At 33.7% G+C, this 13,390-nt stretch overlaps 1 protein-coding gene across 1 annotated transcript in view; it reads left to right on the top strand.

Moving 5' to 3' along the window:
• Positions 1-13,390, top strand: part of LOC117115350 (plexin-A4-like) — a 28,723-nt gene that overhangs the window by 13,663 nt on the left and 1,670 nt on the right. Inside the window, exons 10-21 of the mRNA XM_033259104.1 lie at positions 546-635; positions 2,046-2,139; positions 2,414-2,589; positions 2,857-3,005; positions 4,445-4,559; positions 5,579-5,715; positions 6,497-6,664; positions 7,276-7,369; positions 8,794-9,042; positions 11,029-11,190; positions 11,991-12,140; positions 12,755-12,813. Of these exons, the coding sequence (XP_033114995.1) occupies positions 546-635; positions 2,046-2,139; positions 2,414-2,589; positions 2,857-3,005; positions 4,445-4,559; positions 5,579-5,715; positions 6,497-6,664; positions 7,276-7,369; positions 8,794-9,042; positions 11,029-11,190; positions 11,991-12,140; positions 12,755-12,813 (1,643 nt within the window). The remainder of the gene's footprint in view (positions 1-545; positions 636-2,045; positions 2,140-2,413; positions 2,590-2,856; positions 3,006-4,444; positions 4,560-5,578; positions 5,716-6,496; positions 6,665-7,275; positions 7,370-8,793; positions 9,043-11,028; positions 11,191-11,990; positions 12,141-12,754; positions 12,814-13,390) is intronic.

Here is a 13,390-nt window from a genome sequence, read left to right as displayed (position 1 = left end):
ATCTTACTAATGTTGTGTGCCAATGTCAGTCTACAGTGAAATTTACATAAGATAGTAGGCTAGGTCTCCACGTCACAGAGGGGCTATAGATTTCACTGTTTCCCGAATCTGGAGCAGTCAATATTTGTTTTATATACCTCATACATAGATTCTACAAGGCCTAAAAAAGGAATGAAACATTATTATGCAATAACATTAAATATACAAAAACAGATTTTTGATCCGAGATTATAATCGTTAATGGACAGTGTATTGTTTGTCATGATGATCATGATTGTATAACTACAGTAGTGTACATAGAAGATTCTGTGATTGGTTTATTTTGCCGGATAATGGCATTAAAAACATTCACTATACCGAGAAATGTTAACATTTTTTAACACACGTACAAGATCAAGATTCAAGATTAACTTTATATCTCATAGTAGTTTAAAATTAAATACAGAGAAATTTACAAAAACTACAAAATATACAGGTAAAATTTAGTCAAAATATATAACATTAAATTAAATCAGCATATAAGTTTGTACTGCTTTGTATCTTAGGCTGGCCACATTGAATATGAATGTGTGCTGGATGAAAAGGTTGTGAAGGCAGAAGTGACAGCAGATACTATCAGATGCAAATCCAATGAGGTATGTAAAACATGTCTGTATAGCTACAGTATATTAGTAGTGTATACAAAAAACTATAGGAATACTTCAACTCATACATCTATTTGATTATTTGCTATCTAATCTTCAGTTGAAAGAGAAAAACTTATTGAAATTTACTTTATACGTAATGCCATTTTTTTTCTATTTCAAGTAGTATACATTTAAACATCCGCCCATGAAATTCACTTCGGCAATCGGCAATTTCCGACCATATTGCCAAGCCAGAATTGCTACAGGACGGCAATGATTTGCCGACCTAGGCCTAGCTATAGAGCCTAGGCCTAGGTTTCTTTGCTTCAAAAACTGCTTGGAAAGTCAAAACTCTGACTGAAACAGGCTATAGCAGAAACTAAATTTAACGTATTGTACGTCATCAAACCAAGAAAATTGGTTGTTCGTAAATCAGATTTGTTTTACAATGATGACTATGTAAGTCGATTGGAGAATTGTAGTTTATACTATAGGCCTATTTAGTAAAAAATTGCTGAGACTGCTGGCCTCGGAGAATTTAAGATCAGCAAAAATTTTGAGAAATATTTTTCTCCAAATTTCATGGGCTGAAACATGGTTGAGTTAGAATACATATAATGCAATATTGTTTTTGAAAATGTGTCAATTGGTGAACGGGCTGCAACTAAACACAACACTTCGCATTTTACTCATGTATAGGGCGCTCCGTGTAGAAGATCATTCCCCTACCCCAGATTTTTTTAGAAGATTTTTAGACGTATAAAAGACAACACCCTGTCAAAATTCATGGGTTTTGCTGCTTTTTTATGGTCTTGATACTGCATTAGCTGAAAGTCAGATGTATGGACAATTTTTCCAAATATTACCATTCTATGGGCTTTTAAATGTTCATCAAAATCTTATTTCCCTGAATTTAAAATTGCAATCATTCATACTAAGAGTAATAGTAGCTTCATTTCAGTAATAAATTTGTGTGTTATGGGATGATCCATTCATAAGATGAACATAATTTAAAAATAGAAAATCTGTATGTGTGTATAATATATTATAATAAGACCACTCCCTGTTTTCTGATTTTAATTTGTCTTATACATGAGAATATACACGGTAGCAGTTTTAACGTTGTCAGTACATCTGTATTGTAACATCAAATCACAGTGGGTTAGCACTGTTAGTCTGAACTATACAAACAGTATTCAAAGGCAAGCAACACTTTTAAGAGTAACAAATATTTTATTGAGCACAAGATTTCGTTCACACAGTGAACTTCTTCAGGTGTTTGTATAAATGAAATATAATCAATCTCTTATAAACATGTAAAACAATGGATGGTGGATACTTCAAATAAGACACTATGACAATATATCATTTTTTATATTTTATTTCTATTAAACATTTTTTTATTCAACTGCTTTACAGTATTCATATTCAGAGTGGATGCAGGAAAAACCCATTCTGCTGGGAGTGCGTTGGAATCATGATTTCATGATTGACAATCCATATAATGTTACAGGTGAGGTGGTACATTTTCTGATCCCTTAAGTTCCTTGGTCTTTAGTGATGTTTGACATCCTTGTTTGGCTACATTAGACAGAATTTTGTACCGTGTAAGCTATAAAATGCAGTGTAATTTAAGTTAATATATTAACTTAATTTTAGAAAATTAAAATGGAGTTTTCGTATGATTTTAACGTACGGATTGATTCTGGATTTTTAAAAATTTGTTTGAACATTTGTTTAAACTTTCTTAACTTAATTTATTTTCAAACTTGGTTTTTAATTGCTAGTTACTTTGTACAAGTGCGAAGTTTTCCGGGACACCTGTGGAAAGTGCCTATTTGCGGACAGCAAGTATGATTGTGGATGGTGCGATCAGGATGTGTGCGTAATCAGAGATAACTGTGAAATTGAAACATCATTCTTAACAGGAAACGTATTCTGTTTTAATCCAAAAATTAATAGCGTAAGTATCCTAGTATACTAAACTTAGCTTTTATTTAACCTAAAATATTAATGCCTCACATTTAAGGTTTAAACCACCTAGTTATGCATACTTGGTTGTGTTAGCCTAAGTTGTAATTTGCAATAAAGAATATACCTATTAAAAACTTTGAAACAGGACTTACTTACTCATTGGTAGCGATGTTTGGGCTGTTTTGATTGCTAGGCTAATAATTGCGATGTTCGAAAGATTACTTTTGTTTGATATAAACACTTTTCCCTTTTACAGTTTAACCCTCTGAAAGGACCCATTGAAGGAGGAACTCGATTGGTTATTAATGGCGAAAACCTTGGACTGTCATTTAACGATACTATGGGTATCACTGTTGCTGATGTGGAATGTGTGCTAGAAAAGGAGGGATTTATGCCATCTGAACAGTAAGTGTCGGATAATTTATTGAATGGTCATGTTGCTATGATGTGGAAGAATGTAATAAGTAAATGTGTAACTTAATGGACTATTCCGCTGAACTCTGCCCTTTGGATATTTTTGCTAAGGTCCCACAAAAATACCACACAACATACATATACAAGAGGCTGTGGAATAAACACATATTCATGGGCTCTGTTCTGATTGGTCAGTCGACGGTTTGATTGACACTCCAGAAAGGTCCATTGTGATCATAAAGCCTTGTTCAGACTATAAAATTGTATTTGACAAAAACATGTGACATCTCAATTTGGGTCATGATGACATCACATCATGACCATACAGTATAGTAGCAACATGTATGACTACATTATATGGGCATACAGTTTTTTGTCAAAGAAAATTTGATAGTGTGGATGTGACCAAGGAATCTAAATGTACCCGGATAGGCCTTCACTCATCTCCCACTGCATGCCTGAACTATATCGTTGGCACATGTTGTTGCTTTAGGCAAGTTCTGCACATGCTCAGAAGCATATTGAGATCAAGCAACATGATGCCATGAATCGTATCTCTCCTGTGTTAAACCAAGCTAGGTCTTAAAATAATCAAATATTAATAATAGTGGTAGACTTTTATAGTGCATATTGTTAATCCCTCTATGTGCTTCACATTGTCATTACCACAAATTTTCAAACTCCCTGGGGGAGTATTCCATAACGTTGCAGCAGCTACATCAGCGCATTTTGGAATTTAACCCTACCAGCTAGGTACCCATTTATACTTCTGGATGGAGAGAAGCAATGCATATGAAGTGCCTTCATGCATAGGGACACAAGTGAAATGCACAGCAAGGAATTGAAACCCCAACCTCGAAGTTGGGAAACCAAAACTGTTCCTGCTGCACCAAACCATTTCCACCATGTATTAGCATTTGTGAGCAATATATTTTCATATTCTGTAGGTTAGTAGTAAATGTATAGATTATTTTAAGCACTGGATAATTAGGTTTTCAGATGTTCAGTTGCTTCATGCTCCGTTTTTTTAAAATATTTATACACACTACATAGTTTGTGACTTGGGAGCTCACAGGACATCAACCATGTGATATTGCTAGTGATGGTGATAGTTGTCATGGAAATGCTGTCCTGCATCATGATGTTGCCTTAATGATAACGATTATTGATAAAGAATAATTTTTTGTATCTATAACTAATTGATCTATGACTATGAATAATTAATTCAATTTAAAATAATTGGCTGGTTCAGTGATTGATTGATTGATTGATTTTTAAGGTTGGAGTATACCATACATAACACTGGGGCTCTTGGTGAAGTAAAGGTTATAATTAGGACATCTCTAGACGTGATCCAACATTTTGATTAATGATTGATTGATTGAATAATTAATTAATTGATTGATTGATTGATTATTTAATTGATTTAGGTTGCAGTGTACCCTGAGTAACACTGGGAATATGAAGAATGGTCCAGTAAAGATTACACTTAGCAAAGGAGATACAACCTATTCAGCAACCTCTGAAAGTGTATATGCATTTGTGGTAAGTGATATATTTTTGTATGTTCTTCAGCTTTTGACACTGTCGACCACCATTTGGTACTAACAAGGTTAACTTTGCATTTTAGAGTTTGTGGCACTGACTTTTATGCAAAAATTTAGGATATCCCACTTTATTGAATATTCACGACCTTTTCTTTTTAGATGCCATATGTGTTTTGAGAAAGAAAAGGAAAAGTTCATGAATATTAAATAAAGTGGGATATCCTAAAGAAATCGAACACACACATGCGCAAATCAAGGCAATGCAACCTATGTGTTGAAGAAAAATTTGCCATCCTATGTATGAAAGAGTAGAACACAATAAATAAAAGAAACAAACTCGATCACTAAGTGCTGTCACAACAAATCTAAATATGAAAGGGAAAGAACAGGTGACAAATGGGTATAACAACAAGAAACAACTGTAGGCTACCAGTTGTCTGATGACCGCCAAATATCTGCTTATACTGATACAGCGTATATATATATGTAGGGAAACTATATCACTTTCACAACACTTTGTCATGAACTCACAAATCCATTCCTATGCAACACTTCAGTCATCATCATACCATATGCCATCATGTAGAATCATTTATAAACACATACAATACATTGATCTTAAATTTCACTATTACATGGTGATCATCATTTTGAATTACAGTAATGTTTTTATTGATTTGTCATGTAATTTAACTTCCATTGTTTTCATTATTTAATTATTTTATTTTTTTATTTGTTTACTTAGTCAAACTGGACCTTTGTACAAGCTTTGCTTCCTTGGTTCTGTCTCTTATACACATCTAGATGTGTATAAGAGACAGTGGTATAAAGGGTTCCCCCACACACCCCCCCCACCCCCCCCCCCCCACACACATATATAGCCTATATTTATATATATATATATATATATATACATATATATATCGGCCTATATATATATGTGTGTATGTATGCATAGGCCTATGTATATATTTTATATATATATATATATATATATAAATTTTTATTTACCCTTAGATTCCAGTGGTAAATAGGATTAGTCCAAACCTGGGTCCTCAATCAGGAGGAACGCATGTTGTTTTAGAGGGACAACATCTAGATGCTGGCTCCACTGTCAATGTTACCATCGCTGATCACCAGTGTCTGAATATTGAGTAAGAAGAGAATTCTTCACTTTTAAAACAAATCATATGTTATCTATGTTCAAAATGCGTTATTTAAAGGAAAACCTAGATTTTTTACATACATAATTTGAATAGAGAGTAGTCTTCTGTAATTACATCTGCCAAGGAGGTTATGTAAACTGATGTTTGTCGGGCTGGCTGTCTGTTGGACTGCCTTTCTGACTTTCTTAGCAGTGCCTGTTAGCGAGATTACACAAAAACTAATAAATGGATCAAAGAAAGAAACTTTTCAATTTTTCAAAGGAAATGATTAAGGTCACAGAAATTCAGTTTTTGACTTTTGACCATAAAAGAAAATAATGGAATCTCAAGAAAACATTGTGGGCATTTCCATTATTTTCCAGAGGGACATAAAATAATGTGCCTGAATACAATGGGTGATTCCATTATTTCATTGAGGGTATGCTGCAGTTATTGTTGATACTGTACTCAGGCACAGGGCAGAGAAGTGACTGCTCTAGTTGCATTTGATTTTAACAATATTTAGCTTAGTAAAGGACCAGTTCCTGCTCAGTCTGTCATTGAAAATTAGCAGATGGCGTTGCATCGTCAGATGGCGCAGATGGATTTGTTGCCCAACAGTTGTAAAACTCTCATTCAGTGCAGTGTGTGCCCAGTTTAAGTAATTTTTGGCAAGCGTGACTAAAAATATTATTCTAAAGCAAATTTTATTTCCTTAAACTTCAAACTGATTTAATATTATAAGTAGCACCTGAAAAGTATAAAGTTGTGAATTAACATAATTGTGTAGGAAGAAGAATGACGGAACGATTCACTGCACAACGTCTCCAGTTAGCAACATGACAACTGGTGGTGTGCGTTTGATGATTGACAACGGGGAAGATGACAGTGGTGTAATGTTCAAGTATGAAGCCGACCCGATCATTGCTGAAATTGATCCAGATAGATCCATAGCGAGGTGAGAGAATCTTTGCATATGTGTTTCATCTTTATAGTCGAAAACAATACTAAGAGGAGTCACTTTATTAGGGAGATGTGCTTGAGCTTCTTAAACAAATCTTATTAATTTTCTATGTGCATTATGATATTTTGATACACAATGTCAGCTAATTTAGGGACATATTTAACTATACAGGCTATTAGACATTCAACCTGGTCAGTGTGGAATCCAGCTAAGCACTCTCCACCCTATTTTCTGGTATTTTCCTAATAAACTTATAAATTTTTTTAGACAGTGTTTGGTCTGGCCTATAGGTGATACTCTGCCAACCCTGTTCTCGGACCTGGTGGGTCCTCTTGATTAGAACTTCACCCCAGGAAGGGGTTGATTTAATGAGGAAGGATAATCAGTCTTTAGGTTTCCCCAATAAAATTTTACCAGCCATGTTTTTTATTACTATGAAATCTTGATAGGACTATCGGCCTTAATTACTTTTAGTAAGGCCTATACAAATTTTGACTGCATCTGAGTTATATATTTAGGAGGGAGAAATTTTTCTGGGAGGCGATTTTACTGCATATTTCTCAAAATCAATTGAATTTATAAATGATTTTCTGATTTTTTCTCAGTGGTGGGACAGATATTAAAGTAAGCGGAATGAATCTACATGTAGCAAACAATAGGATGTTGACAATGACAATAAGTAACAAAATATTTTATGGAGTAAGTTTTCTAGTTTACCTTTGAGGAAATTATTTGATAGCCTGGTTCTCACGAGAGCCCTAGTATCCGGATCGGGAGCTAACCGTTAGTGCTAACCGTTAGCACCTGCGTGAGAACGCCCGATCAGTTAGCGCTAACCGTTAGCAGTATCCGGATACGCTAACTGTTAGCAAGCGCTAGTAGTTTGCTAAGTACTTTAATATTTTCAAAGCTGAGGCTGATAAATTGTGGATTTGAAACCAGAACCGTGGGACCATAAAGGTCCACTCCTCATTCCCATGAATACATCAGTGTGGGCTATCCACCCACTACCATTGCAAAGGAGAAAAGATTGTACAGTAATATGTGCCCTATAAATGCCCTGCAATACCAGTACAGGTTAATTCCCTCCAAGGCCACTTTTGGGATTGGGATTTTCATGGTTTTTAGCAGCTTTGGTTTCTCATTAGAATAATAGAGATAAAAGACATGTTTTAATGTGGGACTGCAGAAAGGTGGTCTCTTTAATAATAATTAAATTAAAAATTTGATCAAATCAGAAAACTATTAAGTCTTTTTGACCACCCTTCTATCTCTTGCAATCATTTGAATTTAATTGTATCTTTTGTTTATATTCAAGTTCATGTTTCTGTGTTTTTATATTCATGTATCTGTTTAACTTCGGTAAATTTTTCTGATTTTCATTTCTCGTTAATGTTATCCACTAGTAAGATCAGTTTTTTTTTTTCACATTAAAGGCAGAATAAATAAATTGGAGGGGTTTATAATTAGAGGGAGACCTGTACCAATTCTCTACAGAGATGCTCTATTTAATTTAGAACTAAATATCCATTTAAAATCTGTGCTAATGTGATTTCATTTGTTGCTGAAACCTTATGTATAAACGGTATATTTATTTTGAAAATATCGTACATACAAAGTACAATTCAAATGGCAGCGAAAACTGAATTGCAGTAATAGTTTTAAGAAGCTCTTTTGTTATCTCAGAACTGTTTATTCTCAATATACTTTTTCGTCATCAGGGCAGGAATACGTTCGCAACCGGGAGTCGGAGGCAACATGAAAAACCTGGAGGCATTTGGGGGAAAAAAATTCAAAAAAATAAACTGTTGGGCTATATAGTGTACAGATAATATTTGGTGTTGGGGCATTTTATCGAGACAACATTCATGCTCAGAGACAAACATTTTTTTTTCCAGGCCTGTTCATCATAATACCACTTTTCTTTAATTGGATAATTGCCTCTTTTAAATAAATGCATATTAATCAGGATTTCTGGTAACTTGTACTGTATATAGTTTGTTCCTTTGTTGTATGTATTATGTATTGTCCCTAATGATGCTTCAATAAAAGAGAAATGTAGAATAAAATGGCCTTGCCAATTTTTGAAGTGATGTTACTATTTATTTTGTTTGTTATTGCAGGATTGTATGAATGCAACTATGGATTCAATGACATGTAAGGCCCCCAACATCTTTAGCAAGTTTGATCCGGGAGATTCAGATTCCATGTTGGTTCCCAGTTATGGATTTATACTTGATGGTGTTGAGAAGTATCAGTCTGTTCAAGGTTTAGAGAAATTCCAGTCCTTCAAATATTATGTGAATCCTGTATATTATCAGCTGGAAAATAATGTCTATAAGAGGGATGATGAAGAGAATTTGGATATACTGGTATGTCTGTATATTTGTTTGTACATACATGTACACATATGAGGCATGCTGTGGCGAAATGGTAAAGTTGTCGCACAGTCTAGTATTGAGTAAATGAGCTATAAAATATGGAAGCTCAAAAAATTGATAAAAAATCCAAATTTGTTTTTCACTGTAGGTCAACAGTTTAATGTCTTATTAATCATGTCCCAAAGTATTAATTGTGGAAGTGGTTAACAAATTGTTTATTTAACGTTATTTTTCATAGTTCATTCTATTAAACAATGTATGCACAAATAACTTTGAAAGGCAATATACTCAAAATCCTGTTTATCTTGACTCTAAGAGTACTGTACTTTCACTTTCCAATAACTTAGGTTTGAAATGTCCAATTTGAATGAATGACCTCTCATTTTAAAGATCACATACTCAGGTATTTGAAAATAGCAATAACTTGAATTAAAATTTTTGCTACAACTTAGCCATTTTGCCACAACATGCCTCATATAGCCTTAATTAAGTTAAATTCAAGTAATATAAGTTCATGTTGCTTATGTTGCCACATACTTGTTTGATTAAATATAAATGTAAACGTGTATAGTCTCCACAAAATAATATATAAATATTTTATAAATAGTCTGTATATTATAAGTGTAATACTGTAAAAATCTATGAGTGTGGTCTTTTTGATAGTACTTCTATTGAAACCTAGAACGAGGCGTGACGCTAGTGGACGCGGAGGGACGGGGCCCCTGTCGGAGAAAGCTGGGCTCCCAGATAAATAATAGTATATGTATTTTCTACATATTAGTAGACTCTTATCTATCTATAAAATCGTTTAATAAGCCTTTCAAACCCCTAAATTGTCATATTTTTCAGGGGCTTCGTCCCGTACGTGGACCACTTCCAAATATTTTGAGTGACGCTCAACCATGCTCACTTTGCTCTACTCTGGGACAACGCCCCCTCCCCTTCCCGCTGCCACCCTTGACCTAGAATTATAAAAGCACTGAATTTATCAAACTGGACATCTTTAAGAAAAAGAAATGATTTGGAAAGTTTAATTATTGTGATTAAAATTTTAGTTCAATACAAAAATTTTAATTATAATTTTCATCATGGTAGTTCAAATTTTTTCATCCCAAAACACAATGTAAAATAAGTACTGTAGCATTTAATATAAAGGCCCTATCTTATGGAATACTTTAAACTACAGTATGACCACCAAAATCCTAATATGTCAAAAAATTAATTTCATTTCATTTCATTTATTTCGTCCAAAAAAAATTAAAATTGACAAACACAAGATAACAGAGAGCAAAAAACAACACTCAGTTGGCCGGACAGGATTGCCAAAAAGTGAACTGAATCACTGTCTAGTGGCTCTCCGATGCCAATGAGAACATAAATTAAATTAGCATAAAATATTCAAGTAAAATAGGCTAATCAATAAAATTTTAATTTAAAAATAAATATGTACAAAATAATTGGTCAAAATACAATAAAATTTGAAAAAGAAGAATTGCAGCGAAAAAACAAAAGTTAAAAATTTTGTTTTACGATGGTAAAATTTGAGACGAAAAATTAAAAAAGAATTATTGCTTAGCAAAAATAGTTCGAAAAAGAACCATTGATGAAAATATTTAAAAAATGTTTGATTTACTGTCTCCCACACTCATTTCAATTCAATTTCTCAATAAGCCTTTATAATTTTTCATATTGCTGTATATAGTATTTTAATAATTGTGTTCTTACACTTTTTCACTCTATTAAAGTTGAATCAAAAACTTTTTTTATGATCAAACAATTCTTTTTACTGTGTTTATTATTATTAAAACTTTATTTAAACTCGAGTTATAAAAATATTTACAGTACAGTATATTGCACAGTATGAAATAAATATAATTTTTATATTTATTTTATACAGTGCAATATACTGTAAATATTTTTATAACTCAAGTTTAAATGAAGTTTGAATAAATGAATTTAATACTTTTTTTAAAAAAGGGCCAAAATCTGAACCTCGCTTCCAGGAAGGATGATGTTAAAGTAAGGATTGGACGAGGGAAGTGCGAGGTGATTGATTTGGGTAGTAGCCTCCTGACATGCATGCCTCCAAAAGAACAGCCTTTAAGCTTGGATGGATCTGACAGCTCCGCAGAGGTCATAGTGAGTACTGTAATTCCTACCATGGGTCGTGTAGTTTAGTTGGGTATAACCATATTTTAGAAAATGTTTAATTTTTATTCATAAATTGTATGTACAAAAAAGATGTCTATTTTATGTATACTTTATACAGTCAATAAAGCTGTCTCTTATACACATCTAGATGTGTATAAGAGACAGCTGACTCAAACATAGCTTGGGTCAGTCTTGTGTGACGTGGTACACTGATTATGAATACAAGAGTGCACAAACCCAATAATGAGTGTGCTATGGCAAATTGCAAAATAGTAAACATAAACAATGCACCATCTTAAAATAAGAGTGCTCTACAAAACAATGTACTACCTTAATAGTACAATGTAAGGAGCGTAAATATTCCAATCTGCAGACAGTACCGTTTTGATCTTGTTAGATCTCATCAGTGCAGCTCAGGATTTTTAAGAATGAAACACACCACTGACTTAAACATAGCTTGGGTCAGTCTTGTGTGACGTGGTACACTGATTATGAATACAAGAGTGCACAAACCCAATAATGAGTGTGCTATGCAAATTGCAAAATAGCGTGGTACACTGATTATGAATACAAGAGTGCACAAACCCAAAATGAGTGTGCTATGCAAAATGCAAAATAGTATCACATAAACAATGCACCATCTTAAAATAAGAGTGCTCTACAAAACAATGTACTACCTTAATAGTACAATGTAAAGGAGCGTATATATATATATACTTGCAAGAGAAGATGAGAATATACTACTGTATTACAAACTGAATTTGCTACATGATGAATATCTATTTCAGGTTTACCATGGTAACTTGAATTTCAGTGTGGGCTCATTGGAGTATTATAAGCCATTACTGCCTCTTCCTCTTGAAGTTTTGATCCCCATAGTAGTGGTGATTATTCTCATCATTGTTTTTATACTGGTGTACTATGTTTATCGTTACAAGGTAGGTAAAAGCAAGCAGAAACTGGCAGTTGGACCTGCTTGAAGTATAACGATGATTATGTTGATGATGATTGTTGATGGTGATGATTATGATAATGGTGGTTGCGGTGATGATGGTAGCGGATGGTGGGCAGCAGCACGTGTGCAGGCGGCGACATGCTTGCTGGTGGTGGTGGTAAACCAAGATCCCCAACTCTCAAACCATGGACCCCTCAAATTAGTTCTGGTACTAGTCCTGGTTTAAATCTCGTCAATACTGGTTTTGTTCTCATGACAAAACATAACCCTAAGCATCCTCAGACTTAGCTTATAATTTATTTTGTTACTGAATTTAAGCTGACCTAGGATAAACTGGAAGGGTCACCCACTATACAATGGTGTAGAAAAGTGACTTGGTAATAATGATTCTAGATGATGTTTGTGACTACTGATTGTGAAAATCCTGTTAACAAATATGATTCTATTGAGGGTACTTGATACTGTAGTTAATGATTCTTCTGAAGATGATTTTTATTGTTCCGGTTACAAGAATATTTCATGTCTGAGTACTTAAGGAAAACAATGTGATTTTCAGACATATAGTCTTACAGCTATTTTTTTTTTTTTTTTTTTTAGTTGAAGTTGAAGACTTTGGAGAGAATTCAGTCAGGCAGTAAAAGGCCTATAGATTACAGGTTGGTACATATTCCACAGTGATACACAATGCACATGCATAAAACATTAATTCAAAGTGATAAATGTACACTCATTTCTTTAGAATTTAAAATTACTGGATCTGCAAGTATCATATTTTAAAATACATACAGTACATATAGGCTTATGTATATAAAGTGCCTTTTGCAATACAGTACTCTATAACTTCCATATACCTCATACTAGTTGAGCTACATTTAAGCTAGAACCTAATTTGTAGGCTATAGCTGAGAAATACGGGTCTCCCTCTAATTTATGACCCCTTCAATTAATGGCCACCTCCAATTAAAGACCACTTTACTGTGGTCGGAAATTAAGTAATGTATTTTATCTTTATTATCCGAATTAGAGACCAAAGCTACCAAAGATCATGGAAATTTTGGTCCCAAAAGTGGTCTTTACTTGGAGAGAGACCTGAATGTTAATATTCATTTTCGCTAGTTACAACAGAGTATCATTTCATACAGTAGTGTTACCAAATCAAAATTGGAAAGAAACCTTGAGTTAAGTTATGATTGTATAACACATGTAGAACCTAACTGAAGACTGAATTGTTAT

The sequence above is a fragment of the Anneissia japonica genome, unplaced genomic scaffold (assembly GCF_011630105.1).
Source record: "Anneissia japonica isolate Jap-2015-1 unplaced genomic scaffold, ASM1163010v1 scaffold288073_len612986_cov165, whole genome shotgun sequence".
NCBI classification, from domain to species: Eukaryota; Metazoa; Echinodermata; class Crinoidea; order Comatulida; family Comatulidae; genus Anneissia; species Anneissia japonica.
The sequence above is the reverse complement of the archived record's forward strand: the minus strand, read 5'-3'. Positions and strand labels throughout refer to the sequence as shown.